Source organism: Procambarus clarkii, chromosome 39 (assembly GCF_040958095.1).
Source record: "Procambarus clarkii isolate CNS0578487 chromosome 39, FALCON_Pclarkii_2.0, whole genome shotgun sequence".
In the NCBI taxonomy this organism is placed as follows: Eukaryota; Metazoa; Arthropoda; class Malacostraca; order Decapoda; family Cambaridae; genus Procambarus; species Procambarus clarkii.
The window spans coordinates 42,450,745-42,469,388 of record NC_091188.1 but is presented as its reverse complement, the minus strand read 5'-3'; the positions used below and the strand labels follow the sequence as shown (position 1 = coordinate 42,469,388).

The following is an 18,644-nucleotide window of genomic DNA, read 5'->3' as shown; positions in this document are numbered from 1 at the left end:
TTACGAACCTGGGGCCAGATTCATAAAGTACTTACGCAAGCACTTACGAACCTGGGGCCAGATTCATAAAGTACTTACGCAAGCACTTACGAACCTGGGGCCAGATTCATAAAGTACTTACGCAAGCACTTACGAACCTGGGGCCAGATTCATAAAGTACTTACGCAAGCACTTACGAACCTGGGCCAGATTCATAAAGTACTTACGCAAGCACTTACGAACCTGGGGCCAGATTCGTAAAGCAGTTACGCAAGCACTTACGAACCAGGGGCCAGATTCACGAAGCAGTTATGCAAGCACTTACGAACCAGGGACCAGATTCACGAAGCAGTTATGCAAGCACTTACAAACCTGGGGCCAAACTTAAATATTCCTGGACCAAGTATAGTACACATATGTACTATGTTAGGCCTCAGATCTCGTGTATTAGGCCTAAAAGGTTAGGGTAGTTAGTCCCGACTCAATAGTTGAGATTACTACTTGCCCATTTGCTTGTATGTGGGTATATGTCCTATGGTCCTCACCGTTACTATAAGTACTCCCTCAACAGTGGGACGGGCTATATAATTATATATCCTATACTCTAGATGTAGATTTCGGGGTTTAGTGTCCCCGCGGCCCGGTTCTCGACCAGGCCTCCACCCCCAGGAAGCAACCCGTGACAGCTGACTAACACCCAGGTACCTATTTTACTGCTAGGTAACAGAGGCATCAGGGTGAAAGAAACTCTGCCCATTGTTTTTCGCCGGCGCCCGGGATCGAACCCGGGACCAAGGACTAATCGAGGACTGTCAAAGACTTATTGTTGCTACTTGGAACAAAAGTTCCAAGTAGCACGGACTATGGTGATCCCGTAGTGGACTTACCTGGCACAGGAGCGGGGCAAGTAGCACGGGCTATGGTGAGCCCGTAGTGGACTTACCTGGCACAGGAGCGGGGCAAGCAGCACGGACTATGGTGATCCCGTAGTGGACTTACCTGGCACAGGAGCGGGGCAAGTAGCACGGCTATGGTGATCCCGTAGTGGACTTACCTGGCACAGGAGCGGGGCAAGCAGCACGGACTATGGTGATCCCGTAGTGGACTTACCTGGCACAGGAGCGGGGCAAGCAGCACGGACTATGGTGATCCCGTAGTGGACTTACTGCCACAGGAGCGACCCACATAACCCCAAAGCTAACCATACAGCTAGGTATAATAGCTGAATAACGCCCGGAGCAACTCCAGAACAAGCGTATACCTTTATCACGGAACTGTCACCTGCAAGATTACGGAACTAGAGAAAGTTGAACAATATCGCTATACGACGTAGCTGGTTGGGGAATTGAGACGTGGAGTTATATTGAGACTGGAAACTGTACTCCGTTACCCCGGAGGGGACGAGGAGAGTAGTGTACATATATAACTTTAAAGGAAAGTAAAGGAACATGGCCAGAGCCCAATAGGCTCAGGAACCTGTACATCAGTTGACTGACAGTTGAGAGGCGGGACCAAAGAGCCAGAGCTCAACCCCCGCAAGCACAACTAGGCGAGTACATCTAGGCGGGAAGGAATACACATGCAAAAAGGTATATATATATATATATATATATATATATATATATATATATATATATATATATATATATATATATATATATATATATATACACACACACACAATATACGAACAAGCCTGAATGGTCCCCAGCCATTCACATTAGTGTTGCTCACGTGGTCCCACAAGTGAGGTGGTTCTATACAATAACTATGCCCAAGATTACCATCAAAGTGCCGTCGGGATGATGGGCAAATAGCCTCGGCTACCATCATCTTTCGTACGGTCACTGATGGTCGAGTGGTTAAGGTCTCCTGTACACCAGTTCCATAGTGCTCCTGGCAGTTTGGGTTCCAGTCACTTCTGGAGTTTTCAATTAGAAAGTAGAAGTCTGTACTATTAAATTTGCACAAACTAGAATTTTTTTTGTATTTATGTTGCAAAGACAACCTAATCTAACCTAACATTTTTAGGCCTAATAGAGGCTATGAGAGGCCTAATATAGTAGGTATGTGTGTTATATTAGGCCTAGAAATATTTAAGTTCTTTAGGTTCATTTTTTTCTGACTATAAAATGAATAGTACCAAATTGTACTATCTAATTGCTTAGTACGTATATGTGTACTATGGAGCTAATAGTTACAAAAGGCATCTAGACAGGAGGACGGGGTTGGTAACTAATATACCCAACATTCTCTGTAACCCAGACGTTCACTTGTGTGGATATAGGCATGAGAGGGAAGACATTATATGTAGAGTAGTTGTGAGACATCATAACATGTGTGCTACAATGACATGTGAGCAGGTTCACTCTCTCTTCATGATAATAACCATTGGAACAATGCCACTAAACAAAGGTGCAGGAACCTGACTATGTGAGGAGTTGGTCGTGGGTGTACCAGGAACAATACCAGCTGTATGTATCACCTGATTCATGAAGCAGTTACGCAAGCACTTACGAACCTGGGGCCAGATTCACCAAGCATTTACGCAAGCACTTACGAACATGGGGCCAGATATATCAAACAGTTACGCAAGCACTTACGAACCTGGGGCCAGATTCACGAAGCAGTTACACAGGCACTTACGAATCTGGGGTCAGATTCATCAAGCAGTTACGCAAGCACTTACGAACCTGGGCCAGATTCACGAAGCAGTTACACAGGCACTTACGAACCTGGGGCCAGATTCACCAAGCAGTTACGCTGTAACACCACCCAATTGTAACACCACTCTACTATGTACCACCACCATAATGCACCACTATAATGGAACACCACTATAATGGAACACTACTTATCGTGAGTAACACTTCCTCATTGGTTGCACTTGGTAACACTGTTATGGGCTGACATATGATGGTTACACCGGGACTACAAAGTACACTGCCAACAAGGAGATGCTAACACAGGATGAAATACGCTGCCACCATCTGCCTTTGACCATTGAGACTATATCAAGCAACGAGGCAAGAAACATTGCTTGACTTGGAGAGTACTTTCTATAACTGTCATTAATTATGGAAACGGTTGTCAGCCACTATATCCAAAAGGCTAAGAGGATTCAACAACTGACACAGACGGGAAAATTAACATGAGTTTTATTGAGACCAAAATTATGTCAATCACCACTTATAAATCCTACTCTAACACTGGCAAAAAGTTAAGAAATTTGGACATGGAACAAAACTTCAGAGATCACACACAGTACCTTAAGACCTCTGTCTCTCCCTGGCCGAGATGTTCTTCACAGCCCTCTCTGGACCCCGGTGTCCGGCACTCTGTCCCTCCTAAGTCCCTACAGGACCTCTATATACAACCCCCACAGGAGGGAGGGGGGAAGATCTGCTGTTACTACCTACACCAAGAATTTAAAAGATCGGCCACACGTGTACAAACACTCAAGAAATATTTCAATAAGCTTGTTTGACATTCACCATACACTCTTCAAGAGAGGAGTTATTAATTACATATGTGACTGACCTCTGACCTGGCCAAAAGGGGGAGATCCAGGGATGTTTACACATAAGAATCTGGAGTCTAATGCCCTTGCCTGAAATATTACATACTTGAAACTATGCTGACTAAGACTAACCCAGGAACTTTTAATTAATATACAAGATAAACCGGAGGTCATCTGGGCTGACCTCTTGGAGAAAGCTTCCCTGGGTGTGAACTCTAAGGGGGGGAGGTCCTGGGTGTTACAACGCAAGCACTTACGAACCTGGGGCCAGGTTCACGAAGGTGTTACGCAAGCACTTATGAACCCGGGGCCAGATTCACGAAGCAGTTATGCAAGCACTTACGAACCTGGCCCCAGGTTCGCAAGTGCTTGCGTAACACCTTGATGAACCTGGCCCCAGGTTCGTAAGTGCTTGCGTAACACCTTGATGAACCTGGCCCCAGGTTCGTAAGTGCTTGCGTAACACCTTGATGAACCTGGCCCCAGGTTCGCAAGTGCTTGCGTAACACCTTGGTGAACCTGGCCCCAGTAATCCCCCGCCTAGAGTGAAGCAGTATACGCCAGACGACATGACCAGAAGAGCTCGACAAAATACACCATCATATATGCAAGTCAGGGAAAATTGTCCACACGCACTATAGTGTTCACTTGTATATTAAGTACCATTACTGCTAGCCACACTAGGCTGGTGGCTCCAGGCCAGTCTGGCTACACGCTGGTCTTATCACTTGATGTATAACACACTATCTCCTTATTATCATTTAACAATGATATTGTAAGGAAAAAAGTGTTTTAACAATGTATAGTTATCATCGTAGTGATGACCTGTTGAAATGTGGACTGGCTATTACCTAGGATAACACTATTGTGTAGATAGTGATATCTATTGTGTAGACACAGCCCTCATGTCGGGAGGGGAGGAGGAGCTGGTGGCTGAGTGGATAGAACACTGGATAAGTGATCCTGTGGTGTCCGGGTTCGATCTCCGGCGAGAAACAATGGGGCAGTTTCTTTCACCCTGGTACCTATCTACCTAGCAGTAGATAGGTGCCTGGGAGTTTGTCAGCTGTCACGGGCTGCTTCCTGGAGGTGGAGGCCTGGTCGAGGACCGGGCCGCGGGGACACTAAAGCCCCGAAATCATCTCAAGATAACCTCCCTTAATAACCCCGTGAGAATATAACATTTTGTTATGGTTATCAGTTGTCAAGGCCTAAGTGATATCATGCTACCGTACATAAGAGGAAAATAACAGACCGCAGTAAAATGGTGAAGAATAACAGTCATAATTTAGACCGGCTGGCGGCCAGTAGTGTGTGTTGTGTTGGTGATGACCAGGTGTTGGTGATGACCAGGTGTTGTTGGTGGTGACCTGGTGTTGGTGATGACCTGGTGTTGTTGGTGATGACCTGGTGTTGGTGATGACCAGGTGTTGTTGGTGGTGACCAGGTGTTGTTGGTCGTGACCTTGTAACGGGGGGTGGGGGAAATAACTCTATCTTGTCCATTATTCCACCCCCCAGTTAACTAACGAGGCCGGGGGAAACAGCTCTCTCTAGTCCGTTATCCCGTCCCCAGTTAGCTAACTATTCTAGAGCACCTCCAGAGTTCCTAAGGCAACCTCTCTCGTTCAACACCTTGTAACCTAGGTATTCGACTACCTAGGTGCTAAGACTACAAGGCGCCGTAACTGGATCAGTTACCCGAAACTCTAGAGAGAACTCTAGAATACATATTCACTGCCACAAACGTATAAGAGAAAACGAAAGGAAAGAAATGAATAGTGAAGTAATTAGTGAGGGTTTGGGGTGAGAGGCAGAGGGGTGGGAGGAGCGAGGATGGTCATTAGTTGAAAGTGAGAGTTGAGAGAGGGGTGGAGGGAGAGGTGTAGATAGGTAGAAGTAGAAGAGTAGATAGTAGGAGTAGAAAGTAGATAGTAGAAGACGAAATGCTGCCACCATCCATTCATGATCATTACATACAAGACAAGGAATGGAACTTGCCTGTATCACAAAATTCTCAAAAGATGTTATCATGAGTTCATTATTAGTATGTTCCCTCTGTACCATGTATCAACTCCAAACATGTACTCGTTACTATCATGAAACCAGTAACCACAGAGGCTTTCTCACCTCAACTCAAAATCTCTAGGGAACAAAGTTAAACACAATTTAAATAATAAATTCATAATTATATTTCCCATGAAGTATCATAATTTAGCAATTCAATTAAAATGTTCCAGTTTAATATTTAAAGTGAGTCATCATCCAAGAATTCGAGAACCCTACAACTTGACTGCCCCTGATCATCACACAACATATGTAAACACGACCAAGTCACCTTAATGTTCACTCACCGAGGACTGAGTCTAAGTTGAATAGAGAGGGGGGGGGGTCTGTAGCTTGACAGAGACTGTCTCGCCCCTGCCGGCCGACAGCCTCCCTGGTAGGGACGTCGTCTCTGCTCTCGTCTGCTGTTCTGTCTCTTAATGCTCTCTGCTCGATAGTTCTTCGAGTATTTATTGGGGAACCTAGTAGCTAACTCCGCCCACAAATAGATAGCCTCCGGCACTACCAAGCCACTCCTTAAACGTCGGCCTGTTTGAAGGCTACCCGGCTCCAATTATACGCTTAGCGGAAGCAAGGTGAAATTATCATGATCTGACCTCAGGTCACTTGGGGTCATTAACGCTTTGAGGTGTGAGATCTCAGGCAGACAACTGGCGCCTCTCAGATCCTTGTCTGTGACTCGTGTACTCTATATATATTTTAAATAAACTAACCCAAACACTTTTACAGTGTTACATCTCCCCTTCTCCCCGAAAATAAAGTTTTTGCAACACTGCTAAAGCAAGCTAGCTGTGTGCGACAACTTTATTAACGAAAAGAATACATCCTAGCTAAACAAATATACATCATCCTACTCTAAAAAATGAAATATGTAGACAGACGTCCATTGTCTCTGGCTGGGCGACGTCACTGCTTGGTCTTGTAGATAATCCTGTACCACCTTTCTTCAACACAACTGCCTCCGTCGCTTCTCCGTCGTTAACGCACAACAACCCTTGGTCAACCCGAAAGCCGTTACTACTTGAACTGCGCACAGGACCGTGGAATTCGGTTGTCCCAGCTGATCTATAATTGGCCCTACGTCAGTCACCATGAGAGACGTATATTGGGGTTCTTCACAGCTATAGGGACTACAAGTTTCGAGACCTTCATATAGTTGCCAACAGTAGAAATCCCATCCTACTCTTCTTCCTCCCTGTTGCTCCAGCACGCCTCCTTCAGAGAGCTACTTCTGACAGCCACATCAAGTCCGCACGACACAGGATGAATCACTCAACAGAGCTACCTGCTTGCAGGAGGGGCGGCCAGTTAAGGCAAACGATCCTGTCTTGCAATTACGCTCCATGCAATGATGCTGATACCAGCAAGGGACACGAGGCATCGTGTCTCACTCAGCTTGTCTTATCTTCTTCTTTCTTCTTTCTTCTCTCTTCCTTCTTCTCTCTTCTTTCTTCTCTCTTCTTTCTTCTCTCTTCTTTCTTCTCTCTTCCTCCTCCCATGGGTCTTTGACAAGCGACCTGGGGTCCATTGGGGTCCGTCCTGGGTAGACCGATGTTGGTGGGACAGACTGGAGTCGTTGTTCCTCTTCCATCTTTACTGGGTCGTCTGGGTTCGTCTGCAGAACGACCTGGGGTCCACTGGGGTCCGTCCGTCCTGGGGTCCACAGGGTAGACCAATGTTGACCGACCGAGAGGGCTGCATCTTGGGGTCCCCTGGGGTGGTGGTGGTGGTGGAGCCATGACCTCCAGGTAGTGGGCTGGTCGTGGTGGTGGTGATAAACGCCCGTGAGTATGGTACACAGCAGCCGTCTCCCTCTTTTGTATGTGCGTCTCTCCTCTCTTCTGGCTCCCACCTGTGGGTGAACAGAAAGGCAACAATACCCGTGTTCCATCTTGTTGTGTGACCCTGTAGTTTGTATAGGGTTCACACAGTCCAATTATAAGCTCTCCTCCTGGCAACAACTACACTTAAATTTTAATAATCCAATTAACTCTGAATGATATTGACTTGGTGGAACATAAAACAGTAACAGAGTAAAGTTAGAGAAGAGAGAATAAGGTCATCACTACTTTTAACTTGTCACACAAAAAAAAATCAACACTAATAGACAAAACACTAGCCTAAACTTAACTGTACCGTTCCTAATCTTAAGTACATAATTAACCATTACTCCCACCCTTAACCTACAGCCACCTACGTGACCCAGAGTGTTTCCCTAGCTTCTCCGCCGGTCAACAACTCCAAACTGTTGCCACCCCTGTGACCAGACTATCTAACGTCGAGCGTCCCCAACGTGAAGTCTACTGACATACTAAGCCTCCCCCTAGCATGCTGTACAATACCAGTACACCTCGGGTTATTGCGTTCAAATGGAGTAAAACAGTCGATCGCAATAATCTGAGCAGAACCACACTTAAACTATTTAAAAACTACACCTGCCACTCCCCACTGACCTGGAGACCAGCGGTGGCTGGGTGTCCCCGTGGGACATGCGAGGTCACCTGTCACACTCAGGTGAGCTCCACTACCCACCAACCGCTAAGTTCCAAAATCGCCAAATCTTATTACTAACATAAATCACTACACACACAAGTTCTGGTGAACATTCCCTGAACACCACAAAACTCACAATCACTAAACCACAACACTAGAGAATCACTATCTCCTAACCTGAAAACTCGCAAAATCGCGAAAGTAAAACACCTGTCAAGATCTCCCTGATAGCGCCTGAGCGGCAAAAAGACACGTGGGACTGAACAATGTTAAAAGAACACCAACTACCTACAACATTGTTCAACACCGCTGCCAACATTGTAACGGGGGGTGGGGGAAATAACTCTATCTTGTCCATTATTCCACCCCCCAGTTAACTAACGAGGCCGGGGGAAACAGCTCTCTCTAGTCCGTTATCCCGTCCCCAGTTAGCTAACTATTCTAGAGCACCTCCAGAGTTCCTAAGGCAACCTCTCTCGTTCAACACCTTGTAACCTAGGTATTCGACTACCTAGGTGCTAAGACTACAAGGCGCCGTAACTGGATCAGTTACCCGAAACTCTAGAGAGAACTCTAGAATACATATTCACTGCCACAAACGTATAAGAGAAAACGAAAGGAAAGAAATGAATAGTGAAGTAATTAGTGAGGGTTTGGGGTGAGAGGCAGAGGGGTGGGAGGAGCGAGGATGGTCATTAGTTGAAAGTGAGAGTTGAGAGAGGGGTGGAGGGAGAGGTGTAGATAGGTAGAAGTAGAAGAGTAGATAGTAGGAGTAGAAAGTAGATAGTAGAAGACGAAATGCTGCCACCATCCATTCATGATCATTACATACAAGACAAGGAATGGAACTTGCCTGTATCACAAAATTCTCAAAAGATGTTATCATGAGTTCATTATTAGTATGTTCCCTCTGTACCATGTATCAACTCCAAACATGTACTCGTTACTATCATGAAACCAGTAACCACAGAGGCTTTCTCACCTCAACTCAAAATCTCTAGGGAACAAAGTTAAACACAATTTAAATAATAAATTCATAATTATATTTCCCATGAAGTATCATAATTTAGCAATTCAATTAAAATGTTCCAGTTTAATATTTAAAGTGAGTCATCATCCAAGAATTCGAGAACCCTACAACTTGACTGCCCCTGATCATCACACAACATATGTAAACACGACCAAGTCACCTTAATGTTCACTCACCGAGGACTGAGTCTAAGTTGAATAGAGAGGGGGGGGGGGTCTGTAGCTTGACAGAGACTGTCTCGCCCCTGCCGGCCGACAGCCTCCCTGGTAGGGACGTCGTCTCTGCTCTCGTCTGCTGTTCTGTCTCTTAATGCTCTCTGCTCGATAGTTCTTCGAGTATTTATTGGGGAACCTAGTAGCTAACTCCGCCCACAAATAGATAGCCTCCGGCACTACCAAGCCACTCCTTAAACGTCGGCCTGTTTGAAGGCTACCCGGCTCCAATTATACGCTTAGCGGAAGCAAGGTGAAATTATCATGATCTGACCTCAGGTCACTTGGGGTCATTAACGCTTTGAGGTGTGAGATCTCAGGCAGACAACTGGCGCCTCTCAGATCCTTGTCTGTGACTCGTGTACTCTATATATATTTTAAATAAACTAACCCAAACACTTTTACAGTGTTACAACCTGGTGTTGTTGGTGACCTGGTGTTGGTGATGACTAGGTGTTGTTGGTGGTGACCTGGTGTTGGTGGTGACCTGGTGTTGGTGATGACCAGGTGTTGGTGATGACCAGGTGTTGTTGGTGGTGACCTGGTGTTGGTGATGACCTGGTGTTGTTGGTGATGACCTGGTGTTGTTGGTGATGACCAGGTGTTGTTGGTGATGACCTGGTGTTGTTGGTGATGACCAGGTGTTGTTGGTGGTGACCTGGTGTTGGTGGTGACCTGGTGTTGGTGATGACCAGGTGTTGTTGGTGGTGACCTGGTGTTGGTGATGACCTGGTGTTGGTGATGACCTGGTGTTGTTGGTGATGACCAGGTGTTGTTGGTGGTGACCTGGTGTTGGTGGTGACCTGGTGTTGGTGATGACCAGGTGTTGGTGATGACCAGGTGTTGGTGATGACCTGGTGTTGGTGATGACCAGGTGTTGGTGATGACCAGGTGTTGGTGATGACCTGGTGTTGGTGATGACCAGGTGTTGGTGATGACCAGGTGTTGGTGATGACCTGGTGTTGGTGATGACCAGGTGTTGGTGATGACCAGGTGTTGGTGATGACCAGGTGTTGGTGATGACCTGGTGTTGGTGATGACCAGGTGTTGGTGATGACCAGGTGTTGGTGATGACCAGGTGTTGGTGATGACCTGGTGTTGGTGATGACCAGGTGTTGGTGATGACCAGGTGTTGGTGATGACCTGGTGTTGGTGATGACCAGGTGTTGGTGATGACCAGGTGTTGTTGGTGGTGACCTGGTGTTGGTGATGACCAGGTGTTGTTGGTGATGACCAGGTGTTGGTGATGACCAGGTGTTGTTGGTGGTGACCTGGTGTTGGTGATGACCTGGTGTTGTTGGTGATGACCTGGTGTTGTTGGTGATGACCAGGTGTTGTTGGTGATGACCTGGTGTTGTTGGTGATGACCAGGTGTTGTTGGTGATGACCTGGTGTTGTTGGTGATGACCAGGTGTTGTTGGTGATGACCTGGTGTTGTTGGTGATGACCTGGTGTTGTTGGTGATGACCTGGTGGTGTTGGTGATGACCTATTGCTGTTGGTGGTGACCTGGTGTTGTTGGTGATGACCTGGTGTTGTTGGTGGTGACCTGGTGTTGTTGGTGATGACCTATTGCTGTTGGTGGTGACCTGGTGTTGGTGATGACCTGGTGTTGGTGATGACCAGGTGTTGGTGATGACCTGGTGTTGGTGATGACCAGGTGTTGGTGATGACCAGGTGTTGGTGATGACCTGGTGTTGGTGATGACCTGGTGTTGGTGATGACCAGGTGTTGGTGATGACCAGGTGTTGGTGATGACCAGGTGTTGGTGATGACCAGGTGTTGGTGATGACCAGGTGTTGGTGATGACCTGGTGTTGTTGGTGATGACCTGGTGTTGTTGGTGGTGACCTGGTGTTGTTGGTGATGACCTGGTGTTGGTGATGACCTGGTGTTGGTGATGACCTGGTGTTGGTGATGACCTGGTGTTGGTGATGACCTGGTGTTGGTGATGACCAGGTGTTGGTGATGACCAGGTGTTGGTGATGACCAGGTGTTGGTGATGACCTGGTGTTGTTGGTGATGACCTGGTGTTGTTGGTGATGACCTGGTGTTGTTGGTGGTGACCTGGTGTTGTTGGTGATGACCTGGTGTTGGTGATGACCTGGTGTTGGTGATGACCTGGTGTTGGTGATGACCTGGTGTTGGTGATGACCAGGTGTTGGTGATGACCTGGTGTTGGTGATGACCAGGTGTTGGTGATGACCTGGTGTTGGTGATGACCAGGTGTTGGTGAAGACCAGGTGTTGGTGATGACCAGGTGTTGGTGATGACCAGGTGTTGGTGATGACCAGGTGTTGGTGATGACCTGGTGTTGGTGATGACCTGGTGTTGTTGATGACCTGGTGTTGTTGGTGATGACCTGGTGTTGTTGGTGATGACCAGGTGTTGTTGGTGATGACCTGGTGTTGTTGGTGATGACCAGGTGTTGTTGGTGATGACCTGGTGTTGTTGGTGATGACCTGGTGTTGGTGATGACCAGGTGGGTGGTGATGACCAGGTGGTGGTGATGACCAGGTAGGTGGTGATGACCAGGTGGGTGGTGATGACCAGGTGGGTGGTGATGACCAGGTGGGTGGTGATGACCAGGTGGGTGGTGATGACCAGGTGGGTGGTGATGACCAGGTGGGTGGTGATGACCAGGTGGTGGTGATGACCAGGTGGGTGGTGATGACCAGGTGGGTGGTGATGACCAGGTGGGTGGTGATGACCAGGTGGGTGGTGATGACCAGGTGGGTGGTGATGACCAGGTGGTGGTGATGACCAGGTGGTGGTGATGACCAGGTGGGTGGTGATGACCAGGTGCGTGGTGATGACCAGGTGGTGGTGATGACCAGGTGGTGGTGATGACCAGGTGGGTGGTGATGACCAGGTGGTGGTGATGACCAGGTGGGTGGTGATGACCAGGTGGGTGGTGATGACCAGGTGGTGGTGATGACCAGGTGGGTGGTGATGACCAGGTGGGTGGTGATGACCAGGTGGTGGTGATGACCAGGTGGGTGGTGATGACCAGGTGGTGGTGATGACCAGGTGGGTGGTGATGACCAGGTGGGTGGTGATGACCAGGTGGTGGTGATGACCAGGTGGGTGGTGATGACCAGGTGGGTGGTGATGACCAGGTGGGTGGTGATGACCAGGTGGTGGTGATGACCAGGTGGTGGTGATGACCAGGTGGGTGGTGATGACCAGGTGGTGGTGATGACCAGGTGGGTGGTGATGACCAGGTGTGTGGTGATGACCAGGTGGGTGGTGATGACCAGGTGGTGGTGATGACCAGGTGGGTGGTGATGACCAGGTAGGTGGTGATGACCAGGTGGGTGGTAATGACTAGGTGGGTGGTGATGACCAGGTGTGTGGTGATGACCAAGTAGGTGGTGATGACCAGGTGGGTGATGATGACCAGGTGGATGGTGATGACCAGGTGGTGGTGATGACCAGGTAGGTGGTGATGACCAGGTGGGTGGTGGGTGGTGATGACCAGGTGGTGGTGATGACCTGGTGGTGGTGATGACCTAGGTGGTTGGTGATGACCAGGTGGTTGGTGATGACCAGGTGTTGGTGATGACCAGGTGGGTGGGTGATGACCAGGTGGTGGTGATGACCAGGTGTTGGTGATGACTTGGTGGTTGGTGATGACCAGATGTGGGTGATGACCTGGTGTTGGTGATGACCAGGTGTTGGTGATGACCAGGTGTTGGTGATGACCTGGTGGTGGTGATGACTGGTGTTGGTGATGACCTGGTGTTGGTGATGACCATGGTGTTGGTGATGACCTGGTGTTGGTGATGATCAGGTGTTGGTGATGACCAGGTGTTGGTGATGACCTGGTGTTGGTGATGACCAGGTAGGTGGTGATGACCTGGTGGTTGGTGATGACCTGGTGGTGGTGACGACCAGGTAGTTGGTGATGACCTGGTGTTGGTGATGACCTGGTGTTGGTGATGACCTGGTGTTGGTGATGACCTGGTGTTGGTGATGACCTGGTGTTGGTGATGACCTGGTGTTGGTGATGACCAGGTGTTGGTGATGACCAGGTGTTGGTGATGACCAGGTGTTGGTGATGACCAGGTGTTGGTGATGACCTGGTGTTGGTGATGACCAGGTGTTGGTGATGACCTGGTGTTGGTGATGACCTGGTGTTGGTGATGACCTGGTGTTGGTGATGACCTGGTGTTGGTGATGACCTGGTGTTGGTGATGACCTGGTGTTGGTGATGACCAGGTGTTGGTGATGACCTGGTGTTGGTGATGACCTGGTGTTGGTGATGACCAGGTGTTGGTGATGACCAGGTGTTGGTGATGACCTGGTGTTGGTGATGACCTGGTGTTGGTGATGACCTGGTGTTGGTGATGACCTGGTGTTGGTGATGACCTCGTGTTGGTGATGACCTGGTGTTGACACTAACGTAGTACTACACTGTGGCAAGGATCGCAGTAAGCAGAAATGGTTTAATCCCTTGAAATTATCCTTGTCAGGGGACAGAAAGCCTGTATATGTATACTTATTCTGCCTAACGTCCGCATCCAACCATTTTTCTCCCGCCCCGGGAATTGAACTTGGGATCCTCGATTGTGAGTCTAGAAGCGAGCCAACTGTACTGGTTGATACAGCCTAACAGCTTAGGCCTACGCTAGCCTACTATTTTTCTAGCAGATTCTAATGTCTTCAAACAGTCGACTGGCAGGTCCCATCGCGGCCCTAAAGGTACGGTAAGGAGGAAGTTCTAAACCAGTTGGGCTATATAGCACTTGGATGTGATGTGAGGACAAGGAGCTGAGATAGGACGGAGGGAAGGTTAGGTGCCCAACCACTTGGACCGTCGGGGATCGAACGCAGACCTGCAGCAAGTGAGGCTGTCGCTGTACCGACCAGTCCAAGTGGTTAAGGGAATGCAGGGATAATAATTTAATTATGATAGGGTAGCGTTACGTCCGGTGGTGGGTGGGGAGAGGTTATTGGGCAAGCTTTGTAACACTGGCCGCCGTCAGTGTGGGCCACACCCTGATGGCCGCCGTCAGTGTGGGCCACACCCTGATGGCCACCATCAGTGTGGGCCACACCCTGATGGCCACCATCAGTGTGGGCCACACCGTGATGGCCACCGTCAGTGTGGGCCACACCGTGATGGCCACCATCAGTGTGGGCCACACCCTGATGGCCACCATCAGTGTGGGCCACACCCTGATGGCCACCATCAGTGTGGGCCACACCCTGATGGCCACCATCAGTGTGGGCCACACCCTGATGGCCACCATCAGTGTGGGCCACACCCTGATGGCCACCATCAGTGTGGGCCACACCGTGATGGCCACCGTCAGTGTGGGCCACACCCTGATGGCCACCATCAGTGTGGGCCACACCGTGATGGCCACCGTCAGTGTGGGCCACACCCTGATGGCCACCATCAGTGCGGGCCACACCGTGATGGCCACCGTCAGTGTGGGCCACACCGTGATGGCCACCATCAGTGTGGGCCACACCCTGATGGCCACCGTCAGTGTGGGCCACACCCTGATGGCCACCGTCTTTGTGGGCCACACCCTGATGGCCACCATCAGTGTGGGCCACACCCTGATGGCCACCGTCAGTGTGGGCCACACCCTGATGGCCACCGTCAGTGTGGGCCACACCCTGATGGCCACCGTCAGTGTGGGCCACACCCTGATGGCCACCGTCAGTGTGGGCCACACCCTGATGGCCACCGTCAGTGTGGGCCACACCCTGATGGCCGCCGTCTTTGTGGGCCACACCCTGATGGCCGCCGTCTTTGTGGGCCACACCCTGATGGCCACCATCAGTGTGGGGCCACACCGTGATGGCCACCGTCAGTGAGGGCCACACCGTGATGGCCGCCGTCAGTGTGGGCCACACCCTGATGGCCGCCGTCAGTGTGGCTCACACCCTGATGGCCGCCGTCTTTGTGGGCCACACCCTGATGGCCGCCGTCTTTGTGGGCCACACCCTGATGGCCACCATCAGTGTGGGGCCACACCGTGATGGCCACCGTCAGTGTGGGCCACACCCTGATGGCCGCCGTCTTTGTGGGCCACACCCTGATGGCCGCCGTCTTTGTGGGCCACACCCTGATGGCCACCATCAGTGTGGGGCCACACCGTGATGGCCACCGTCAGTGTGGGCCACACCCTGATGGCCGCCGTCTTTGTGGGCCACACCCTGATGGCCGCCGTCTTTGTGGGCCACACCCTGATGGCCACCATCAGTGTGGGGCCACACCGTGATGGCCACCATCAGTGTGGGGCCACACCGTGATGGCCACCATCAGTGTGGGGCCACACCCTGATGGCCACCGTCAGTGTGGGCCACACCCTGATGGCCACCGTCAGTGTGGGCCACACCGTGATGGCCGCCGTCAGTGTGGGCCACACCCTGATGGCCGCCGTCTTTGTGGGCCACACCCTGATGGCCGCCGTCTTTGTGGGCCACACCCTGATGGCCGCCGTCTTTGTGGGCCACACCCTGATGGCCACCATCAGTGTGGGCCACACCGTGATGGCCACCGTCAGTGTGGGGGCACACCGTGATGGCCACCGTCAGTGTGGGCCACACCGTGATGGCCACCGTCAGTGTGGACCACACTGTGATGGCCACCGTCAGTGTGGGCCACACTGTGATGGCCACCGTCAGTGTGGGCCACACTGTGATGGCCACCGTCAGTGTGGGCCACACTGGCGGCTGAGGCAACATTACCAACCACCACAATAACCCAAGCCATCAAGGTGGTGGTGTAGTCTGAGCACGAAGCCACCTCAGCTACAGGCACGCCTCACAAATTACCAAGGCCGCCAACCTTCCAGAATATTCTTCCGGTAATTTCTGTTTATTGTTGTTGTTGTTGTTTAAGATTCGCTACTTAGAAGGAAAAGTTCCAAGTAGCACAGGCTATGGTGAGCCCGTAAAAAAATGTAATTTCTGTTGATAGCTGGCCACAGGAGAGACTTTCATCCTGTACTGTCAATTTCAGTGTTTGTAAGCAGTACCAGTAGACTGTCAATTGTCTGACAGATCTCTCGCACTGTCCATGGAGGAGAGGTGACAATATATGCTGGTTAGCATCGTAAATGCCCGGCCACGTCTGTGGTAGGGGACAAAAATTCATACAATTCTCAAAGGTCTGCTAATCATGTCCCAGACATATTTCAATACATATTTCTCAGCTATGTATACCAATATTAATACATGCGCTTATACAAATGCATATATGTATACATAAGTTTTTTTCTCGACTGATAGGCGGGGGTCCGGGGTTCGATTCCCGAGATGATTTCGGGGCTTAGTGTCCCCGCGGCCCGGTCCTCGACCAGGCCTCCACCCCCAGGAAGCAGCCCGTGACAGCTGACTAACACCCAGGTACCTATTCTACTGCTAGGTAACAGGGGCATAGGGTGAAAGAAACTCTGCCCATTGTTTCTCGCCGGCGCCCGGGAACGAACCCGGGAGCACAGGATCACGCGTCCAGTGTTTTGTCCGCTCAGCCACCGGCTCCCCCCTGGTGAGGGGGGGGGTGTGGGGCAGGTGTAGGGGGGGGCACTATTCTGGGGCATGGTGGGGGGGGGGAGGTCAAAGGTCAACCAGTTTCCTGGTTTTCCCACTAAGTAAAAAACATAATTATGTTTTACCTACCCACACACGAACCAACCCCAGCAACCCACCTAACCTATCGAGGCCCAGGCATAGAAAACTTCAATATTCGATTGTTTTTGTTAATACTACGTCGTATTTGGAACGCATTGGTGTATGGGGATATGTGTTGTTAGCAGACACGAGAGGTCTCGAGGGGGTAGGTGGGTTGATGGGGTTGGTGCGTTTGTGGGTAGGTAAACAGTTATGTTTATAACGGAGAGAGAGAGAGAGAGAGAGAGAGAGAGAGAGAGAGAGAGAGAGAGACACACAGAGAGACACACAGAGAGACACAGAGAGACAGAGAGAGAGACAGGCGTGTCTACGAGGACAGAGGTGCCCATAGAGACTACCACCACCACCACCACCACACTACAAGCACCACCACCACCACCACACTACAAGCACCACCACCACCACCACCACCACACTACAAGCACCACCACCACCACGACACTAGAAGCACCAGTCTCCCGCTATAACTGTCAACAATGTCAATGTTTGTACCAGCATCTTTGTCTTAAGCACCGTGAACCACCAAGCAACTTCAGCCACTTGAAGTGTGAAGCGTGACAATGGTCTCAAGTCTCCCACTTGCCCTCTTAACCCCTCACTCTCACACTCCTCACAACTCAAGTCCCTCACTTCCTCCTCCTCATACACATTCTTCCCTGCTCTCCTGGGACCCAGATTCACCAACCAGTTACGCCAAGCACTTACGGACCAGGGGCCAGATTCACCAAGCAGTTACGCAAGCACTTACGGACCCGGGGCCAGATTCACCAAGCACTTACGGACCCGGGGCCAGATTCACAACACTTGCGCTTCCTTGTCCACCACTGCTTCAACTGCATGTATTATTACCCCCATCCCCATTGTAGTGTCATAGTCCAGTTCAGTGGTATTGCTGTTCACTGTCGTATATAAACCAGTATGTGTCTATGAACATTAAAGGTCGCCAGCAATTTAGGTCTTTAGGACAATCCATAGTTGCTCGAATGTGTTCCCCACTCTGACTTGACCCCATTCATGCTCTCTTCCCTGTTGAGTAAGCACCCCCTAGTTCACTTTACTAGTTGACGTTAAACCAGTTCAACTAGTTGCATGATAGGCCTAGCTACCACTCATGTACTTCACTATCAAAATTGGTGCTGTTTTCACAACCGTAAATAATTATGGATTTATGCCCAACCGTAATATTCGTAACCAAATTGATACCTGAGTTAGATAAGTGTTGCATTCCCACTGTGACCGAGAGTGAGAGTCCACATCACTGCCCCGCACTCACACACACGTCAAGCTGACATGATAGATGTACTGCAGAAAGGCGATAGACGAATGTTCTTCTTGTTTAAGATTCGCTACCTGGAACAAAAAAGTTTCAAGTAGCACGGGCTATGGTGAGCCCGCAGTCTCTCTCTGATAGACGGATGGGTAGACTGCGTCTCCCTACACGGATAAAACACCTTTGGTACCTTTCTCAGTGTGAAGATAAGGTCTAATGAGCAATTTGTAGCAATATACATTACCAGACTGGTCACAATAGGACATTACGGAGCATTATCCGGGGCCTGTTGGTCCAAGGTCCCGTTGGTCCAAGGTCCCGTTGGTCCAAGGTCCCGTTGGTCCAAGGTCCCGTTGGTCCAAGGTCCCGTTGGTCCAAGGTCCCGTTGGTCCAAGGTCCCGTTGGTCCAAGGTCCCGTTGGTC

General features: G+C 50.0%; 2 protein-coding genes across 2 annotated transcripts in view; both read left to right on the top strand.

Moving 5' to 3' along the window:
* The window catches only part of LOC123748358 (uncharacterized), a 140,374-nt gene that overhangs the window by 9,697 nt on the left and 112,033 nt on the right, over positions 1 to 18,644 (top strand). The gene's annotated exons all lie outside the window — the stretch shown is intronic.
* On the top strand, positions 14,303 to 15,130 carry LOC138372717 (protein SON-like). The gene has a single exon (XM_069338230.1). It carries the CDS (start codon positions 14,303 to 14,305, stop codon positions 15,128 to 15,130), a length of 828 nt encoding a protein of 275 aa, XP_069194331.1.